General features: G+C 40.8%; 1 protein-coding gene and 1 long non-coding RNA gene across 2 annotated transcripts; both read left to right on the forward strand.

Annotated features, from left to right (window-relative positions):
- The first annotated feature begins 14,188 nt into the window (after positions 1–14,188).
- On the forward strand, positions 14,189–15,595 carry LOC142100643 (uncharacterized). The gene is made up of 3 exons (XR_012678873.1): positions 14,189–14,305; positions 14,508–14,577; positions 15,469–15,595. It is a non-coding gene; the product is annotated as an uncharacterized LOC142100643 (long non-coding RNA).
- Positions 15,596–15,601: 6 nt separating this feature from the next.
- Positions 15,602–15,931, forward strand: KCNE5 (potassium voltage-gated channel subfamily E regulatory subunit 5). Its single transcript, XM_075186269.1, has one exon. It carries the CDS (start codon positions 15,602–15,604, stop codon positions 15,929–15,931), a length of 330 nt encoding a protein of 109 aa, XP_075042370.1.
- The last annotated feature ends 3,346 nt before the right edge of the window (positions 15,932–19,277 follow it).

The raw sequence follows: 19,277 nt of genomic DNA on the forward strand, positions 1-19,277 counted from the left end.
CAGTTTACTGGAACTTCAGCTTGGTGTACCTATTCCCTCCACTTACGCTACCTCGGATTTTGAAATAGATAAGGTGTGAAAGAGTTCCAGTGATTCTGCTGGCACCCAACTGGCCGAGAAGAGCGTGGTACACAGATCTTCTCGACATGTCCGTGGATCCGCCTTGGTGTCTTTCAGGGAGGATCTCAGCAAAGACTCATTCTTCCATCAGGACCTAGCTCACTTGGCTTTGACTGCTTGGAGGTTGAATCCTTGATTCAAACGAATAAAGGCTTCTCGGAGAATGCTGTCAAAACTATGATCTAGGCGAGAAAACCATCATCTTCCAACAGTTATTGTGTTTGTAAGTCCTACATTGGCTGGTGTGCGAAGCACAAGGTGTCCACCTCTTCCTTTCGATTGGCCAGGGTGTTTGCAATCCTTCAGGTGTTTTGCTGGAACCCCTAAAAAGGTGGTCCCCAAAAGAATGTAATGCATATGTTGCAATCTGGCAGCCCAAAAACATATTCTGCTCCCGTTCTTGGGGTACCAACCTATAGGTTGTGCACATCTGCTTTTAAAAACGGGCATCATGATGGTCTATACCAGAAGTCCATTATTAAAACAATTAAAATACAAATAACGTGTAATGTGTTTACTATTACTGTAAAACTTATGCCTTGTAACCCTCTACTCTCATGAGGCTTGATTTGTTTTAATTGTATTGCTTGTTAATGCTATGGAATTATTCAGCATATATGGTACTAGTTGGCGCTTTACTATTAGGGTCTATGGGTGATACCTTAATTCACTTCAGTTTCAGGGCAAATTATGTAATTTGATAGATCCAATTTGTACTATTAAATACAAATTTGCAGAAAAATAATTTATACTCCAAAGATGGATTTCCAGATTGTGAGCCACAGCTCAGTCCTAGAGGCGGTTGTCCCTGAAGGTGACTCTCTCACTCCACCTGCTGTCTAACATGGTTTATGGGTTTTTTCTTATTATTATACTGTATAGTTTACAATTATTGCAAGGATTTCCATGTTATACTACATTGGTTAAGTCAGTATTATTTTGTGCTACATTGGAATTAATTATAGAACTGTCATGCAAAAGACTATCCACTCAGCACGTGATGGAAAGATAAAGGATGTGATATACATACATATACTTCTCTATTTCTAATGGTATTTTATGCTTAAGGAGCAAGGTACTATAGGAGGAAGAAAGCTGTCATGTTGTGTGTATTGTATATGATTAGAGTTCGGACAGGTGCTTTATTAGTTAAAGTCCCTTTGAAGGGGCACCTACAGAGTTGTTTAATTTATCGGTTTGTGTATTCTCTCCTTTAACTTTTACTAAAAGCATTGCTTTATCTCTCTGTTTGCATTCTGTGATGTTCAATAAAGTTTTTAAATCCACTGGGGCCAAGTTATTTGCTTTTGGATACTATATCCCTCACACAAAATGGTTTGATTTGTGTTTTTACCAATCCAAGGGCAATGAATATAAACTCTGCCTAGTAGATATAAAGTCCTTGGTTAAAAAAAAGTAAAGGAAGCCAAAAAGATAAAGCAATGTACCGTATTTAGTAAAAGTTGAAAGAGCATGTAAAAACAAATTGTTTTGGGGTAGAATATCCATTTAAGAATATGAGGAAGAAGTTCAAAAATGTATTAATCAAGTGTAATTAATAGTAAAATGTTCCATAGAACCAAACAAATGCTTTTACCAGCCATCGCCGCCTTAAATTTCCCCTGCAAAGTCGCAGATATCCGGCGACTTGCAAAAATCGGAACGTCTTACATTCACCCCTAGGTCTTTTAAAGCTGCCAGTGATTTGCCAGAAATATGCCTTGTATATTAAAATTTATGCATTAATGCCACTCCGTGTTTTGATTGTATGTATCTTGTGTTATGCCTGCTCCCCATTATGCACCCCTCCCCATTCCCTTACCATTGAATACCCCCAATAGAAATAATTCTGGTAAAAAAAAGCTGACAGTGAGTGAACATCTGACAGTCAATATTACATGACAGTTTCTTTTTCTTTTACAGGTTGGGTAAGGCCTATGAAAAGAGCTTATAGTAAATGTAGAGAATTATGGGGACATACATCACAGGTCAGAAATATAGATTATTTTTTTTCCAGAAGTTAGGGAAAGCCAAATTCTGCCAACTGCTGAACTTCATGCTTTAACACTATGTATTGGAAAAAAAACATGTGACATACTATATAAGTATACACTACACTCCTACAATAAATAATGTGGTTTGTTTTAGTCACATTCTGTTTGGAATACTCCATGAGCAAACTCCAACAAAATGCTTGACACGCACACCATGCAATATCGGTTAATATTGCACTTTTTTGGGTTAGTTATAATTTAGCAGTTTTTTTTGTTGTGGCAATGTTACGTTACAAAGGTGTTTTGTTTTTTTGACACTAACTTATTAATATTACTTCTTAGCATACTGAGCAGTAAATCAGTGGAGCGTATATCAGTGAAACAGTGTATCCATGACATACTAAAATAGTCTACATATATAAGAAGCAGGTCCATGCTGATGTTACAGTGTGAAAGTCAGCAGCCGTATACAATGCTGTTGGTTACATTTTAGTTCAACTTATTGCATATTTTATTAATCCTGATGTATTTTATAAAACACAACATGAATGAGAAATCATTTCTTAAAACGTTATAAAATAAATTCCTCTGAAACTCTGCTTCTCAAACGTACCACATAGTGAGCATTTTGTGCAATTACTGTTTTTCCAGTAAACGTATGTAATTGCTTGGCTATGATCCCTAAAAGGACATTTGAATGTGGTCTGCTATGTGTATGCCCTTAAGCAGACTAACTACAGGGTATTCTGGTATAGTAAACATGACAATTATAGCAGTAGCTCTGCAGTCATGTATTGTACATATTTCTGAGCAAGGGTAGTACTGCTGCAAGACAATAGCATTAACAGCAGTGTCCACTGCATATATCAAAGTCTGTTGTATGCCAATATGAACAACAGTCTGGAAAGGGGGCTAAAGGGCAATTACCCCTTTGGAATGAAGGTTTATTACTTCCAGGGTAGTAGTAGTAGTAGTAGTAGTAGTATAGTGCCAATCATATTATGTAGCACTATACAGAGAATATAAATAAAATAGAATATAAATAATATATATATATATATTCTCTGTACATGGCTACATAATATGATTGGCACTATACTACTACTACTACTACTCTGGAAAGTTAAATCCATTTCTCTGAGTCCATTACTGGAGCCCTTGGGGGAAAGAGGCTCAGCCAGTCTATCCCCTTCCCATCTACCAACAGGAAGCACCACAGAGCAGAAGAGGAGGAAAACAACATCCTCCTGCAACAATAACATTACAATATAAACTGAGAACTGAAGTGTAAAAGGGTGGGTGCCCAGTGTCGAACAATGGACTCAGAGAAAAGTATTTAATGTAAGTAGAGAGAACTGGATTTTTAGATCATCTAATTGGGTGACACTGGAAACATTGGGGCAGTCATAAACAGCTGCCTCTAAGGGGGAGTATGCTCAGTAGAAGCTGTGCGAAGCACTTTCCATCGAAAAGTAGCATTCATTTATGAAAATACATTAAACTTGTAAAATGTGCGGCTCTGTTCCATCAAGGAGGCACTGACTGATATGGTAGAATGCACCTTCATATCTTCTGTAGCAAACTCCCCTGCTCCAATGTAAGCTTCTCAAATTACGGGAGTAATCCACTCAGCAATGGTTTGCTTCGACTACAGCCAACCTTTCTTATGGGCATCAATAGGTCATCTGTCCTGCACACTTTATAGGGCCTATGAACCTAGGCCAGTGGATCATAAACTTTCTCAGTTCGAGCTATCCTTAGGATCTCCATAATTTTTTAAAGGCACTCCTAAGCCAAAATAATTACCAAGTAGTCCCTGCCTTGCTTATCACCAGAAACACAGACCTAGGTTCCCAAAGCCTTGACAATTGCCCAGAGAGTGAACAGAGCCGTCTTCTTCTGGGGACCTACCACGGTCTAAGTCTGTAATCATACCCTGATTCAGGTGGAACTTAGACTGCACTTTGGACTGAAAAGAAAGTTTAGTATGAACAACTGCCATATCTTCATGAGAAATGAGATATAGAGACTTACAGGAGCAAGATCCCAGCTGCAACACTCTCCTAGCTATATATATAACCAAAATAAAGTCTTCCAAGTAAGGAACTTAAACTTCACCGAACCCAAGGAGCCTACCTGCTGAGAAAAATCTGTTCCCCAGTTCTCCACCCCTGGAATAAACACCACTGTGATAGCTAGACTATTTCTCTATGACCTTCACATTACTTGTTTCACTCATGGCAATGGAGTTCTTGGTGTTTCCCTGATGGGTGGCATTGTCTAACTGGATCATTATGGCCCTTTCTCGATTGGGATAGTGTCTTCTGTTGAGAGCACTGAATACCAGCACACAATAAAAGACCCCAAAAATCAACTCTGAGGACATTTTGCCCCCCAACACCAAAGGCAGGCATCCATTGTCACCATAGTCTACTCCCAAATGGTTAAGGGACGGCCCTTGTTTAGGTTGTCAACTCTCAGCTACCTGAGATGAGAGTGACACACTTTTGAAGACAGTCTGATGAACTGACTGACCAGATGATGGTGTGACTTGTTCCATTTGGAATTTCGTTCAATCTGGAACTACCCTAACATTTTCATGCAAAAGTGAAAAGATGTCTGTTTGCAAGCTAACATAGACTTTACTAGTACTCAATCAAGAACACCCTCTGCTGTTTGAGATTGAACAGTAGTCCCAGGTAAACCATTGGGTGGGAAGCAGTTGATTTTGTGTAATTTAAGGATCTAACTATGAAATATCAAAGTCTGTGCTGTTTTTACATGATCCTGAAGCAAGTTCGGGGACCCTGCTCTGATCAACAGATGGCCAAGGTTGGGAATAATAGTCACCCCCCCCCCCCCCCCCCCCCCCCCCCCATGACATCAGAAGAGCAGCCATAACTGCCATGGCCTTCGGGAACACCATTAGCGCTCTCTCAAGGCAGAGCCCAAAATTGAAAGTGATGCATCTGTATGGAAAATCTGAAAAGGACTATTGTTTTTCCCAGATCGGAACATACACATCCTCAATGTCCATGGACACCATAAATTTGGTCTGTTACATGCTGTTTGTGATAGACCTCAGGGAATCCATCTTGAAACGGTCCCCCTGAAACTAGGTGTTTATGGTCTTCAGTTTCAAAAAAGGATATAATTTTATGGATGTCACACTGCAACAGTCCCTTCTCGCCCAGCTTCAAGCATTGCACAGTCTCCACCTTTTTTTTTTTTTTTTTTTTAAATTAAAGATTTTTTATTGGTATTTCAAAAAACAAACAAACAATAACAATACTATGCAAAAGAAAACCAAGGTTAAAAAGAAATTGTAAATAAATGCAAAGCAGTCAGTCCATATATACCCCGGTCATTTAGGAGTATAAAACAAATAGGTAACAGCAGGAGTGATCATTCAGATAGGAGCATAATCATTTATTCAGTAACCAAAGTTTTAAGACATTACAACGTTTGCACATTGCAAAATGTTTAATATGGGCACCAGCGGGCTCATGGAGGCCAGTGCGTAGGGAGACTCAAGTCACCTGCATCATATGGTTTCAAATTTCTTTAAGGCCTGTCTACTGGTATACACAAACCGCTCGTGCCCTATGGTAGTATTGACCAGTGCTATCCAATGTTTAATAGTAGGGCTCGTCGGGGCCAGCCAGAGTATGGCTATGCTAACTTTAGCTACCAAGAACAACTGAGAGATATAGATTGACCTTCCAACACCACGCGCAGCTGAGCGCAGAAGATCATAGCGTAGGGAATCTGTAAGTCCCGTAGGTGTATCTTAACCTGAATAAATTGAGCCGTACTCTTTTGTACATCCAGGGTGAAATCAAGATACACCGCTACTTACTGATCATTGTATTTCAAAGGAACCTTCTGCAGAGCCAGCCGCAGCACCACATCTCGGTCTCTGTAATGCACGATTTTGGCTATGTAGGTGTGAGGAGCTGCCCCGCAAACTGAGCTGTGAACAAATCTTTTCCAAACAGTTGAATTCACCACTTTTCCAGGAAGGTTTCTGGAGAAATACCTTCTGCTTTCCCAGGTAGTCCAAACAAATGCATGTTATTGCGGTGTATCCACCCTTCGATATCCAAGAGCTTTTGCCTGCACAGGTAGACTTGAGATTCCAAACTTGAGATCTGGCCTTTCACTATTGCAGAGGCATCTTCTAATGCAGATATACAGGTCTCCGCTTCTCCAATTCTTTCCCTGATTTTTTTGCATATCAAGCCGGAGGAGAGAGAGGTCGGCCTGCACTACTCCAATTTTTTCTGTCTCACACATTTTTCAAGTCCCAATGGCCTGCAAGACCTGTTGTATTTCAGCGGCATGGAGTGCGGTGCGTCCCGAACCACCAGCAGCAGTGGAGAAGCGAGCACACTGCTCCAGCAGTCCAATCAGAGCAGCCTGGCTATGCTTGCCCATAATGTCAGAGGTAGTATAACACAGTGTGAGGAAGCTGGAGAGTAGTTATTTTACAGTCTCGTATGTTAGCTTGCAGCAAGCCTAGAGTAATACAGATGCCTGTATGTCTCAGAGTGCAATGATGGATCTGAGTTTAGTCATATCTGTATATTTTGGCAAGTCACAACAAGTATTTGCCTGTCAGCTGCACTGTGGCAGAGCGTCTGTGCCAGTTGGAGTTTCAATATTACAGTATTCAGCAGCCCTAGAGAGCACAGGCACAACCTCACACCCCTCAGACAGCAGGAAATTTGCAAGGGTTAAATAGATTTTAGCATTTCCAGCAGAGGTGACCGTACCTGTGCTCCAGCAGGCGCCTGATGTTAATTAGCAGCAGCAGAGTCCATCCGTTCACACAGGAGCTTAGTGCACTCTCACTCCTAGATGTGGTCTTTATGGCGGCCGTGGTGTGGACTGGCGGGAAAGGAGAACCACCAGCTACAGACAGAACATTGCCCAGAGCATCACACTGCCTCCTTCTTCCCGTAGTGCATGCTGGTGCCACCTCTTTCCCAGGTAAACAATGCATGGGCACCCATCTGTCCACATGATGTAAATAAAAACATGATTCATCAAAGTAGGCGACCTTCCTCCATTGCTAGATGGTCCAGTTCCCATGTTCACATGCTCATTGTAAGTGCTTTGCCAGTGGGCAGGGGTCAGCATAGGCACTCTGACCGATCTGCATCTATACAGTCCTTTACTGTGATGCATTGTTTGTTATGACACCTTTTTATCATAGCCAACATTAACTTTTTCAGCAATTTGTGCTATAGTTGCTCTTCTGAGGGATTGGACCAGTCAGCTTAGCCTTCACTCCCCATCAATGGGCACCCATGACCCTGTCACTGGTTCACCAGTTGTCCTTCTTTGGACCACTTTTGATAGCTACTAACCCCTGCATACTGGTAACACCCCACAAGACCTTCCATTTTGGTGATGCTCGGACCCAGTCGTGTAGCCATCACAATGTGGCCCTTGTCACGTTCAGATTCTTATGCTTGCCCATTTACCTGCTTCCAACACATCAACTTACTGTTCACTTACTGTCTAATATATCCAACACCTTGACAGGTGCCATTGTAATGAGATTATTCAATTCACACCTCAGTGGTTTTAATGTTGTGGCTGATCAGTATATAAAATATCTGTATTCACTGTGATGTGTCTTCCATTCCTATTTGCTGTGCAATGCTGCCTTCATGTGTGTTACTCTTCAGATAATGTACGTATCCTACTTCTTGGCATTGCCAGGAGCAGAATTATAGCAGTCGCAGGTGGCATGATGGCCATGGGGCCTGACAACAATTAGTAGGGACTTCTCCATACCCTATGCCATCACCCCATTTCGGTCTTCTGTACATAATTGGGGGTCGTCACATGTGCAGTAACGCTCTGTCTGGGCTTTCCACAACTAAAAGTCTAGTGGAGATTTGGTGCATAAACAAAGGTGTGCCTTAGTGCATGAGACCCCCAGGAAAATGCACCTAAAATATTGAGAGTGACCGTACAATGTATCATCATCATCATCATCACCACCATTTATTTATATAGCGCCACTAATTCCGCAGCGCTGTACAGAGAACTCGCTCACATCAGTCCCTGCCCCATTGGAGCTTACAGTCTAAATTCCCTAACATGCACAGACAGACAGACAGACAGACTAGTGTCAATTTGTTAGCAACCAATTAACCTACCACTATGTTTTTGGAATGTGGGAGGAAACCGGAGCACCCGGAGGAAACCCACGCAAACACGGGGAGAACATACAAACTCCACACAGATAAGGCCATGGTCGGGAATTGAACTCATGACCCCAGTGCTGTGTAACCACTACGCCACCGTGCTGCCCTATGTACAGGACCAGAGTTTCACTGCAAACACATGATGGGGAGGTATAAAGCAGGCACCAATTATTGTGATCTGTTCTTTGTGCATTGTGTGCATTTTTCTATGTTGCTCCTGAACAGGGCTGTGAATGTCTGAAAATACTTAAAAGTTGTAGGTCCAACTTGTAGGATATATAATATGTCCATATACAGTTCATAAAGCTGTATATGCGATACCTAGATTGGATTAGTTAACTGACTTTCACTCTAGTTTAGGTGGATAACTGAAATAAGCAGAAATAAATGATTACGCCATAGTGAGACGGAGCCAACAAATCAAGTAAGGGAAATAAAAAGCTTATATATATCTTCGAGAAAGATGTATAAACATCTTCATCATACCCTTGATGAAATTACAGAACACAGCGATCATGTGACTTTTAGCATCACTGTTTCTCCTCTACCGGGTCCGGGAACAAATGTTTTCCGCTGAAGATTCCTGCCCTAGTGAATAATCATCCAGATAAGCTCTACATTCACTCATTTGATGTATGAACATTTGCCACTATTGCCCTCCTTTTTTTCTCTTTACTATATGCCTGCCAGGGGGATCTTTGGTTGTGACTCTATATATGTTTATGTGAGTCTATGGGGCATATTTAATTAGCTTTCCGGTTTGCGGTAACGCGCGTTACGCGAATCCTGTGCACTATTGCCGTTAATACGGTACCGCATTAACGCAGATTTTCGTACGAAACCCTATGGGCTGCGAATGAAAATCCACGTTATTGCGGTACCGTGTATTGACTACGCGGCCCGTTCCGGCGCGATCCCGCGGAGCGGTAAGCTAATTGAATATGCCCCTATATGTACTAGTGAAAAAGTGTAAGATTGCGCTAGGAAATCTTTTATGTATAATTGTTGACACAGCAATGCACATAATTTTGACCCCACCGCCTGCGCCAAAAATCCACAGTTGCTTCATCACTCAACAATGGCAGGAGTAAAATACGTGTCTGGAATGAGTTGAAACGTTTAAGAGCTAAACTGTTTTTTCAGATGTGATTGTGACTGACCGTTAAGTTTAAGCTTGCCTGCAATTTAAATATTTCTACTCCATTAGGGAGGATCATCATTAAAATTATTGAAGCCTCCTACATGCCAACAAACAGGAACCCTCCTGCTTTTCTCCTCATTCTAGGGACCAAGGGGCACATTTATCAATATTCGCATAAATTGAAAAATAGTTTTCAATCCTTATCGCATTGATATGGATTGAACTATTTCTCAAATTTATGAAGAACCCAACACAGAAACAGCAGTTCCGATAAACTGCTGTTTCTGTGATAAAAAAAACTCACACTTACCCCGCCTCTTCGGAATGCGCTGTCTCAGGATCTCCTCCTTGTCCTCTTCGTATCTTTTCTTACTGCAACTGCGCATGTGCAGTTCGAAGTACTGCACATGCGCACAGACATCTCTACTCTCGCTCTGCAACTATAGTTGCAGAGTGAGAGCAGTGAGTGACAGGGATGGATCATGTGATCCCTCCACACATGCACTGTAATTTTTCAATTTTGTTAATTAACATGACAGGTTTCCGAAACAATTTTTTTTTTTGGAACTTGTTAGATTGCGAGAGGGAGCAGTCACCATACTATTGAATTGTGACTGCTCCCAAAAACGAAGCAGAATGCAAGGCAGCAGATATCCACGATATCTGCTGCGATGCACCGTTCTTAATTATGCAGAACACACAGAGGGCAGTGGATTTTACGGTAAGTGCACCATCACTAGTTAAATATGCCCCTTAGTATACAACACAAACAGAACAGTTTTCATCCTGGTAAGCAGAACACAAAGCAGGAGTCATTCACCTGTAGTTAAATGCAGAGCAGGAACCAGAGGCCATTCTTATACAAAGCATATACTAATTACATACAGTAGCTAGAATACAAAGCAGACCTCAGTCTGGTGGGTAGTGTATTCCATACTTGACAACTCTCCCTGAATGTCAGGGAGATTCCCTGAAATAGGGGTGATCTCCCTCACTCCCTGAAGAGTCTGGCATTCTCCCTGATGCTGAGCCAGTACAAGACGTGGTTGGTTTCGCCATCTGTGGCATGATGACACTGTTCAGAAATTGTCCTATGTCCATGTATTGATGCCTATGGAGGTGGCCATTTTCATGGAGACCAAAATTTAATCAAAGACTGACAGGTAAGACAACATGACTTCAGTAATGGAGACAGAAATGTAAAAGACACTTCAGTCTCTAGAGATTCATTAGCTGCTTTTCTTTAACGCATAGTTGCCTACTCTCACACAATGTCCAGAAGAATCCCCCATTTCTGGGAGACCTCCTGGGCTCCCGGGAAAGCAGGGCAACCTCCCGGTTCTCGCCCCTGCAATAGATAAGTTGCGGGGGTGGGGCTTAATGATGCAAATATCATGTCATCTTAGCCCCGCCCCCTGCAGTAATTGGGTAAAATTGTGACAATCGTTTAGGTGGCGGTGCCAAAATGATGCGATTTGTCAAGCCCCGCCCCTGCACGCCTACCTCCCCCGGGATCTCCCTGAAGCCAACAAGGAAAAGTTGGCAAGTATGGTGTATTCTACCAGCATTGACCAATAACAAACACATTTTAACAACAGCAACCAACACAATATCCTACTTTCCTCCACATTTCTGGGAGAACTATCTGAGCCCATTAAAACTGCCACATGTTAAGATATTTCAAACGTTCTATCACTTGGTTGATAAGCATGACTGTAATGTCTTCCGTCTGTAACCAGGTCACAGTTGTATTTGATGTATCCAGGACATACTCGATAATGAGGCATGACTCAATTTATCTTTTACTAGTAAAATACTTAATGAATAAATTACATGCAATGACCAAATATGACATCTTGTAATAGCAAGCGCATCTAACCCAACAGCGTCCAACATGTCCGACCAAGGAAGCATTCTCCACGTAACATCCAACAGTGTACAAAATAGGACAACATACCCAATGACACAATTATCCTCCAAATACCAAGTTAATTTTAATTTAGTACACAAAATTCAAGAGTGACACTATTATATCAGTTTTATACAATTTTTATATAGCTAGTGAGCAAATTTTTCGCCAGCTTATAACATACCTAAGAAAACCATTATTTGCTTTGCCTCCTAATGCCTGAATTGCCTTGCATGCAGGCATAAGGAGCAGGTAAACGCTGTGTTCCTGTGTTTGATGTACGCTGGTGCACAAAGAGCTATAGTGCCACAATACTTGTGTCGCTTACCAGCTTGCTGTTTCCTGTCAAGAAAAAAGAAAACACTATTCTCCCAGCTTTGCCTTATCTCCACAAAAGTATCTCTCCCCACAGACTCCATCCCTACACCAAGAACTCTTTTCACCTCAGTAACCACTAATTATAAAATACAGGTCGATTTGTATAAGATAGTTAAGAGTAACAGGGGTCTTCTTTATCATTGGTGGATAGCGCTACTTCCTCTCTCCAATGAAACTCTTGTGCAAAAGGGACTGGCTCCATTGAAGAAACTGAGTTGTCAACTGTGGCCTAAGAAGGAGAGACGCATGCAGCCTGCAAAGAGGATCCTATCCAACAGGACTGCACTACATAAATAGACCCCACTGTCACTGAGCTATATCATCATCATCACCATTTATTTATATAGCGCCACTAATTCCGCAGCGCTGTACAGAGAACTCACATCAGTCCCTGCCCCATTGGAGCTTACAGTCTAAATTCACTAACATACATGCACATACACAGACAGAGAGATAGACTAGGGTCAATTTGATAGCTGCCAATTCACCTACTCGTATGTTTTTGGAGTGTGGGAGGAAATCGGAGCACCCGGAGGAAACCCACGCAAACACGGGGTCAACATAAAAACTCCACACAGATAAGGACTTGTTGGGGAATCAAACTCATGACCCCAGTGCTGTGAGGCAGAAGTGCTAACCATTTAGCCACCGTGCTGCCCATATATCAGACTTTCATAGCTGAAAACATTTTAAATAAAGTGACTGTGGGTGTAGAATATTTTACTATACACATCAGAATGACTACTGAATATTACCAGAGACATTCTCCTCGAGTCTGGATGACTGATAACAGAGAGCAACAGCTTACATCAGTTTCCCCAAATCTACTCCTCAGGGAACCCTAACAGTGTATGCTTTTCTGGTCACAAGTGAAATAATCAGTACATCTGCCAGTCAGTTATGAATACACCTGTGCTCCAGCAAAGAGATATGGAGAATATGCACTGTTAGGGCTGCCTGAGTAATGGATTTAGGAAACATACACTCTGCTTTATAAAAGTAAATAATATGGCAAACATCTCCAGTTCTGTGAGGTCTGCCAGCAATTCAGCTGGTTGTACTTCTTTAACAAGCACTCAAGCTGTGTACATGATTTAAAACTAGAGATGCTCAGGCTCGGTTTCCCGAGAATCGAATATACCCGAACTTTGCAGATCCGAGTAACGAGCCGCTCGTTTTTCAGATTTGAAAACAAGGCAAAACGTCATTGTTACGTCTTCGGATCTCGCGATTTTTGGATTCCTTTTTAAGATTCAACATAATGATGGGTGGGAGGGAAGGAGGACCCAAGGACATTTCCATCTTGCACCATTTTTCTTTTCTGCCACTGCTGTGTGCCAATGTGTCCTAGATGTGCTAAGAACTGCCGTGTGTTTGTGTCATTGCTCTGTCGCTTTCCATCCAGCCAGGTCGCTGCTGCAGTCTTTGTCCGAAAGTGTATGAAAATAATAAATTGTGTTCTGTGAGGTGGTCCAAATTCACTGCAAATGACTTGAAATTAGTGTTATTGAGGTTAAGAATAATGTAGGAACAAAAAAAGAGCAGAATTATGTGAGTTTAGCATATTTTAGGATTTTTTGCTAAAAAATCCAAAACCAAAACACACGAGGGCGGTTTTGCCAAAACCAAAACACGAAGCTAATCCACATCCAAAACCAAAACCAGTTCACGGGGGTCAGTGAGCATCTCTATTTAAAACCAGCATGAGTACCAGCCCTTTGCTATTTCATTAAAAAAAAAACAACAGGCAGGTATTACCATGGCTGCAAGCAGAGCCGTAACTTAGAATTCTAGTGCCCTGGGCGAGAAAGACAAATGCCGCCCCCCTAGCCCTCAATTTAAACCAAATTAACCTAAAATATTACTAAATTGCGCCCCCTTTAGCGTTGCGCCCTGGGCGGTCGCCCCGTCGCACAGCCCTAGTTACGGCCCTGGCTGCAAGTTGTCAGTAAATTGACTGACTATAAAAAAAATAGAACCATGTTTTACCTTGCCAATGGTTTTAGGTCTTAATAGCTGATATGGACCCCTATATTTCGTCCCTGGCCCCTCTACACTAGAGGCTACTACTTTAACGTGTACATTTTAGAATTACATAAACATTGTGTCGGCATAAATGGTTGTGAATTGATATTTTCAAGGCTTGGCAACCATGAGTATTAGTCTAAAGAGACAGAGGACACATTTTTTACGTTATCCTGACTTAAAATCATAACGTGAGACAGTGTACACGGGGTCTGTATTGCTGCAAACATCATTCAAAACAAAGTAACCCCGAGTCCAGCCTAATGCTAACACTCGAGTTACCACTGATTTTCCTCGCGTGACAAGTCACAGACTTCCATCCCCACAATAAACCCGTCTCAACAAGTCCCTCCCAGGATCCATATATTATCCGAGCCATGAAAACCACGTGACCCTTCCAAACACGACCCCTCTCATCACCCACCCCCAATGGGGGAGCTATCGGGTGGGTGGGGGGTGTGGTGTTTATCCACATCTAGGATCTGTCCTTTCACATACAGCTCCGGGCTGCAAAGAGGTGACTGTAGATCTCTTAGGCAGTGTGTTTCCCATGTTATTGGACACCTTGTGCTCTCTCATTGGAATTGGGTGGGAACAGACTAGTTGTTGTGCAAGAAGGGTCTAGTTTACACGATGACTAAGAATATTTCTTTCTTGCTATTTTTGTAGTTGACTGATCGTTAATTTAAAATGTAATGACACTCCTTTCTCCTCCACAGATCATCAGCACAAGTATTAAGGAGCACAGTCTGTCTCTATCTACTGTAAGGAAGGATCTGCAAAGTGAAGGTGATTAACTTTATAATGCTTTCTTTATCACAGTATGCCTAATCTGATGCTTAGTCTTCTCACCCCTTACTAAGGATTCTGAACGTTCTAGAACTGACAACATTGGCACCTTGTGCTCCTGTATGTTTAAATGCTCAGTGGACCACATCTTAGTGTGACTTTTCTTTGCAACTCAGATCCTTCACACAGCTGCCTTTCTGGTAAAAATCTGCTCTGCCGATAAAGTTTTATAGCATCCTGGAACTCCGGATTCAGCTGGTTGTTGTTATGTTTCTCAGAAAAGAATAACTGCATTCGTTTTAATGAATAATGTATAGTTCATATTTTGGCTACAAGTGAAATTTTAGTTTTCTGAAAATGTCATTATTAAGAAACTAAGTACTTGTATGCAATAATTTAAAAATGCAATGAATAATCTATTAATGCACATAGTAGAGGATTGTGATAATCCTTTATATGTATCATGGATACACTTTTTTTGCTCTCAACTCACAATTAAGATAACCTGGGTTAAACAGGTGATTTAAAGTGGAAAATTATTTATTTTATACAACAAAATGTATACCAACCAATATGACCCGTTACACAAATTATCGTGGACAGAGTTGAATAGCCGATTTTAAAGGAGTTATGTGTTCTTCATAAGTTTAGTGTCCTAAATGATTCCAACACTATGGACAGTGGTCAACATAAAAAAAAATATATTTGTTCATAGAAATCCGTCTTGCAAGTCTCGTTTGGAATAATTTATACCTGTAAACTTTACAGTTAGAGTTGTGTGTGTGTGTGTGTGTGTGTGTGTGTGTGTGTGTGTGTGTGTGTATTGTTTCTTATTATTCTAGCATTGTTACATTATGAATAATTTAATTCTTGCTTTTAAAACCGAAACAGGGGTTATCCTGTGGCACGCGGGAGGAGGTATGCAAGATTCTTTCCCTGTGGTGTGACATACTTTCAGCAATCTGAAACACGTTCGGGTCTTCCATTATTATTTTGTATTTCGTGGATAAGTACAAGTCTGATGATGGACCTTAACTGCAGTGATACATCGCGTCTCAAAAAACTTCTGGCTCAAATCCTGCAAGAGCTGAACAGGATCAATGCCACCAGTGCCACACCTAATGATGATGATGACAGTGATGATGCTTACTTGTATATCCTACTCATAATGATCTTTTACGGCTGCCTGGCAGGGGGGCTTATCCTGGCTTACACCAGATCCAGAAAACAAGAGTCCAAAAATGACCCTTACCATCTCTATATAGAGAGAGAGTGGGGTAAAACGCCCAAGAACGTTCCACTTGTGGAGGAGGAACAACACAGGGGCAGTATAGAGAGTGAACAATTGTTGTGAAAGAAGTGGATACGTATTTAGAACCGTATGGATGTACATACTGCAGGGACATATATACAAATGGCTACTGCAAACACATAGCTGTACATTGCCTGTTAACATCGATACAGGATCTATAATTAAAAATACTCTACTTGGGAACAGTTATAAAAAAAAAGTACCATCTCCGTTACACCTAGCCTGAGAAATGAAGTGTGACTCCTCTTGTGTTTTTTCTCCTACACAGTGATCAATATAGACAACAATATTGCAGTCATTTCCTGTGGTCAAGTGCTGGAGTGTCCATTAATGCTTGCCTATAAATTCCACACTGGTTTAATGGCCTTGCACAGCTATGTACACACAAATCGCCTCTGTCTCCTGTTTACAAGGAAAATTGTATCATTAGCGTGACATTGATTATTTCGATCCTACACAACAGATCGATCTACTGGTATTCAGCGACAAACTTCTGTGCATAGTGTTTAGAAATTGTGCTGTCAACGTTTTCACTTGGCAGGTAATTCACTGGCACTCTGAGTAATTCCTTGCCCGTCTCATAATATGCTAGCAAATGGTAGAAAATCCTCAAGGACCTTCAGGACCCTCACAGACATGGTTGACAGCCCAGCACTATAAATTGTACTTTACAGCAAGACAACTATTCCACTCTTCTGTAGCGTGGTATTTGATGCTTCCAAGAAAGCGTTCTCCCTTCAGTTTACAAATAGGGGACACATACACTTGACGCTATCAGGATAAAGGAAAACAAGTCCCTTTCACAGGAAGTTGGATATAGATTGACATGTATTCAATGTGCTATGCCAGCTTCACACCAGGGGAAGCTATGGCAACGTTTACTCAGTAGTATGAGAATTCTTTATTCATCTGCATACCTTCTTAATATAACCTGCCCCAGTGTTTCAAATAGAAGGGTCCCACACTGTTGCCTGAAGCTGAGAGTCCGATTGTAATGCTGCAGCTTACTGACAAGTATTAAAATTCATCCAATCCTTTGCATTATATGTTCATGACTCTAGAGGACACACGCAGACTTGTGTCCTCTTAGTGCTATGGCGTGTGGTACAACTCATCGCACTGTTCTAGATGATGTTTAGTGAGCTCCCTATTTCCTACACAGTGATGAAGCAAGTTATTAAAAGGGTTGATCCAATAGTGGAAATCGTATTAATAGAATAGAAGGATTTATTTTTGTTGAATTTGATCATTAAGTGGTTATTTGTAAGATAAGATTATAAATATAATTTTTTATTTTTTTATTCAAACTGTTTTTATTGAGAAGAAAAAAAGTAAAGAAACATCATACAAACAATAGAAAGTTGTTTTTTTCATATAAAAATGTAAACTAGAGCAATAAGACCAAATACATTGGTTTTTTTTTTAGGAATTCTGTAATGTCTAAAAAAATGTTATGACTTTATTTTACATGTATCCATTCAGAGACTTCAAAAAATGTTTAAATTTAAAAAACAAACTTAATGTAAACAATAATAAAAAAAAAATCATACATGTTGTGGCGAAACTAGGAACCAAGTGTCAACATACCTGATCAAATGTTATCCACAGATAGCTTCAAAGTCTTAAGTAGGATGAAAGTGTTCATTAAGTTTTAACTATTTATAGATAGAATAGACAATATGTGTCTGCTTGCTTAGCAAAGCATGTGTGAATTATAGTTGAATGTGTTGCCTAAGCTTCATTTACTGGGCAAATTATTTTGTAACTAAAATTAATACATTTTTTTTATGGAAAAACTATTAACAAGGTATATACAGCTGCCATTAAATTTGTCCCAAGACTATGTAGCAGACATCATTTGGAACATTTTTTTTCTTCTATGAAACCAATCCCAAACATAATAGTTATATATATATACTGTAGATGAGGATGACCTATACTTTTATCTGTCCTTTCATATTAGAGCAGTCATTTTTACTGAAAAGTTGTTTGATATTACTACATGCATCCTGCCATATTTTTGTGAAATTTTGTTCCTGCCTTGAATCGATAAATAAATTGAACAGCTATCCGCAACGTATCGTACAGCATCCTTTTTTTTTTTTTTTTAACCCCTGTACTTGTTTCTATTTCATTCTTAAAGAAAACAAGAAAGCCACAGCATCTATGATATAATAGAGTATTTCTTTGTTCTCTGTATATACAGATCAATACCACCCACCATACATGGAGTTTTAAAGTGGGGCTACATTGAAAATCCATAATTGTTCACAATTACATTTGATACAATTAACTGTTTGGCCAGGATCACCCTTGCAGTGGAACACAATCTATACGTAGATTACTTGCTTGATTCAGCACTTCTAGGTTGAGCCCCTGCTCCACTGCTGCCATCATTTATGTCCCAGGTGAAGGAATATCTCCTGCCATAGCACACCATGAGGCTCTGTCCCAGGTGAAATAATTGGGCCATAAAGTACAAACTAATGGGTTAATGGTTTCAAAACATATTTATTAGGTTATAGGATTTGGAAAAAGGAGGACAAGACCACAGTATTATTTAGACTAGTGTGCCAGTTTGCTGCTATTGAATATTGACAGGAGATTGACAGTGTGGTGGGTATGACCCTGAAGGTACATAGAGGGCCTCATCACAATTCTGTACTGGAGGCAGGTATTTATAGTTACATCCTTGCTCCCAGTACTCATTACTGGTGCTCACACATATCACAAGTGTTGGAAGCACTAGCGTAAAGCAGGGTGGTATGAGTGCACTGAAGCAGAGGGCTTGTGGTCTGTGAGTTACACCGTTGTAGGCTGTGCGTGCAACACTGGCAACGTTCTTCAAGTTTCATTAAGATTAAAGATTAAAATGATCGTCATTTTGCTCCCTGAACAGAGCAGCCAACACAATCCAGACCTGCTGGGACCCCTCAGACAGTCCTTGATACAGTGCTCTTGGACCAAAGCTCATCAAAGTAAATGGCAGACTGCTCCCGGGAAGGCCGTAAATAGAGCTATGTAAAAGGGTTAATCGCCCATGGAGCAAAGCTGAACAGGGTGCAGGTAAATTAATATTTTAGGTTAATTTAGTTACAATTGAGGGCTAGGAGGGCATCCGTTATATTCTTGTCCAGGTGCTAAAATTTTTAGTTACAGCCCCGGCTCTCGGCACTCTAATGCATCTACCTGTTCAGTGGACTGTAGCTGGGAGTCAGAGTCCAGGTCCAGTATATAAACAGTTTCCTGTCTGATGTGGTTACCAGGAGTTTTCTACCATATGTTAATAGCATTTACTAGCAGGTAGTACTACTCCCTATTAATAACCATTAGAGATGCTCAGGCTCGGTTCTTCGAGAACCGAACACACCCGAACTTAGGGGATCTG

This window comes from Mixophyes fleayi, chromosome 9 (assembly GCF_038048845.1).
Source record: "Mixophyes fleayi isolate aMixFle1 chromosome 9, aMixFle1.hap1, whole genome shotgun sequence".
Taxonomy (NCBI): domain Eukaryota; kingdom Metazoa; phylum Chordata; class Amphibia; order Anura; family Limnodynastidae; genus Mixophyes; species Mixophyes fleayi.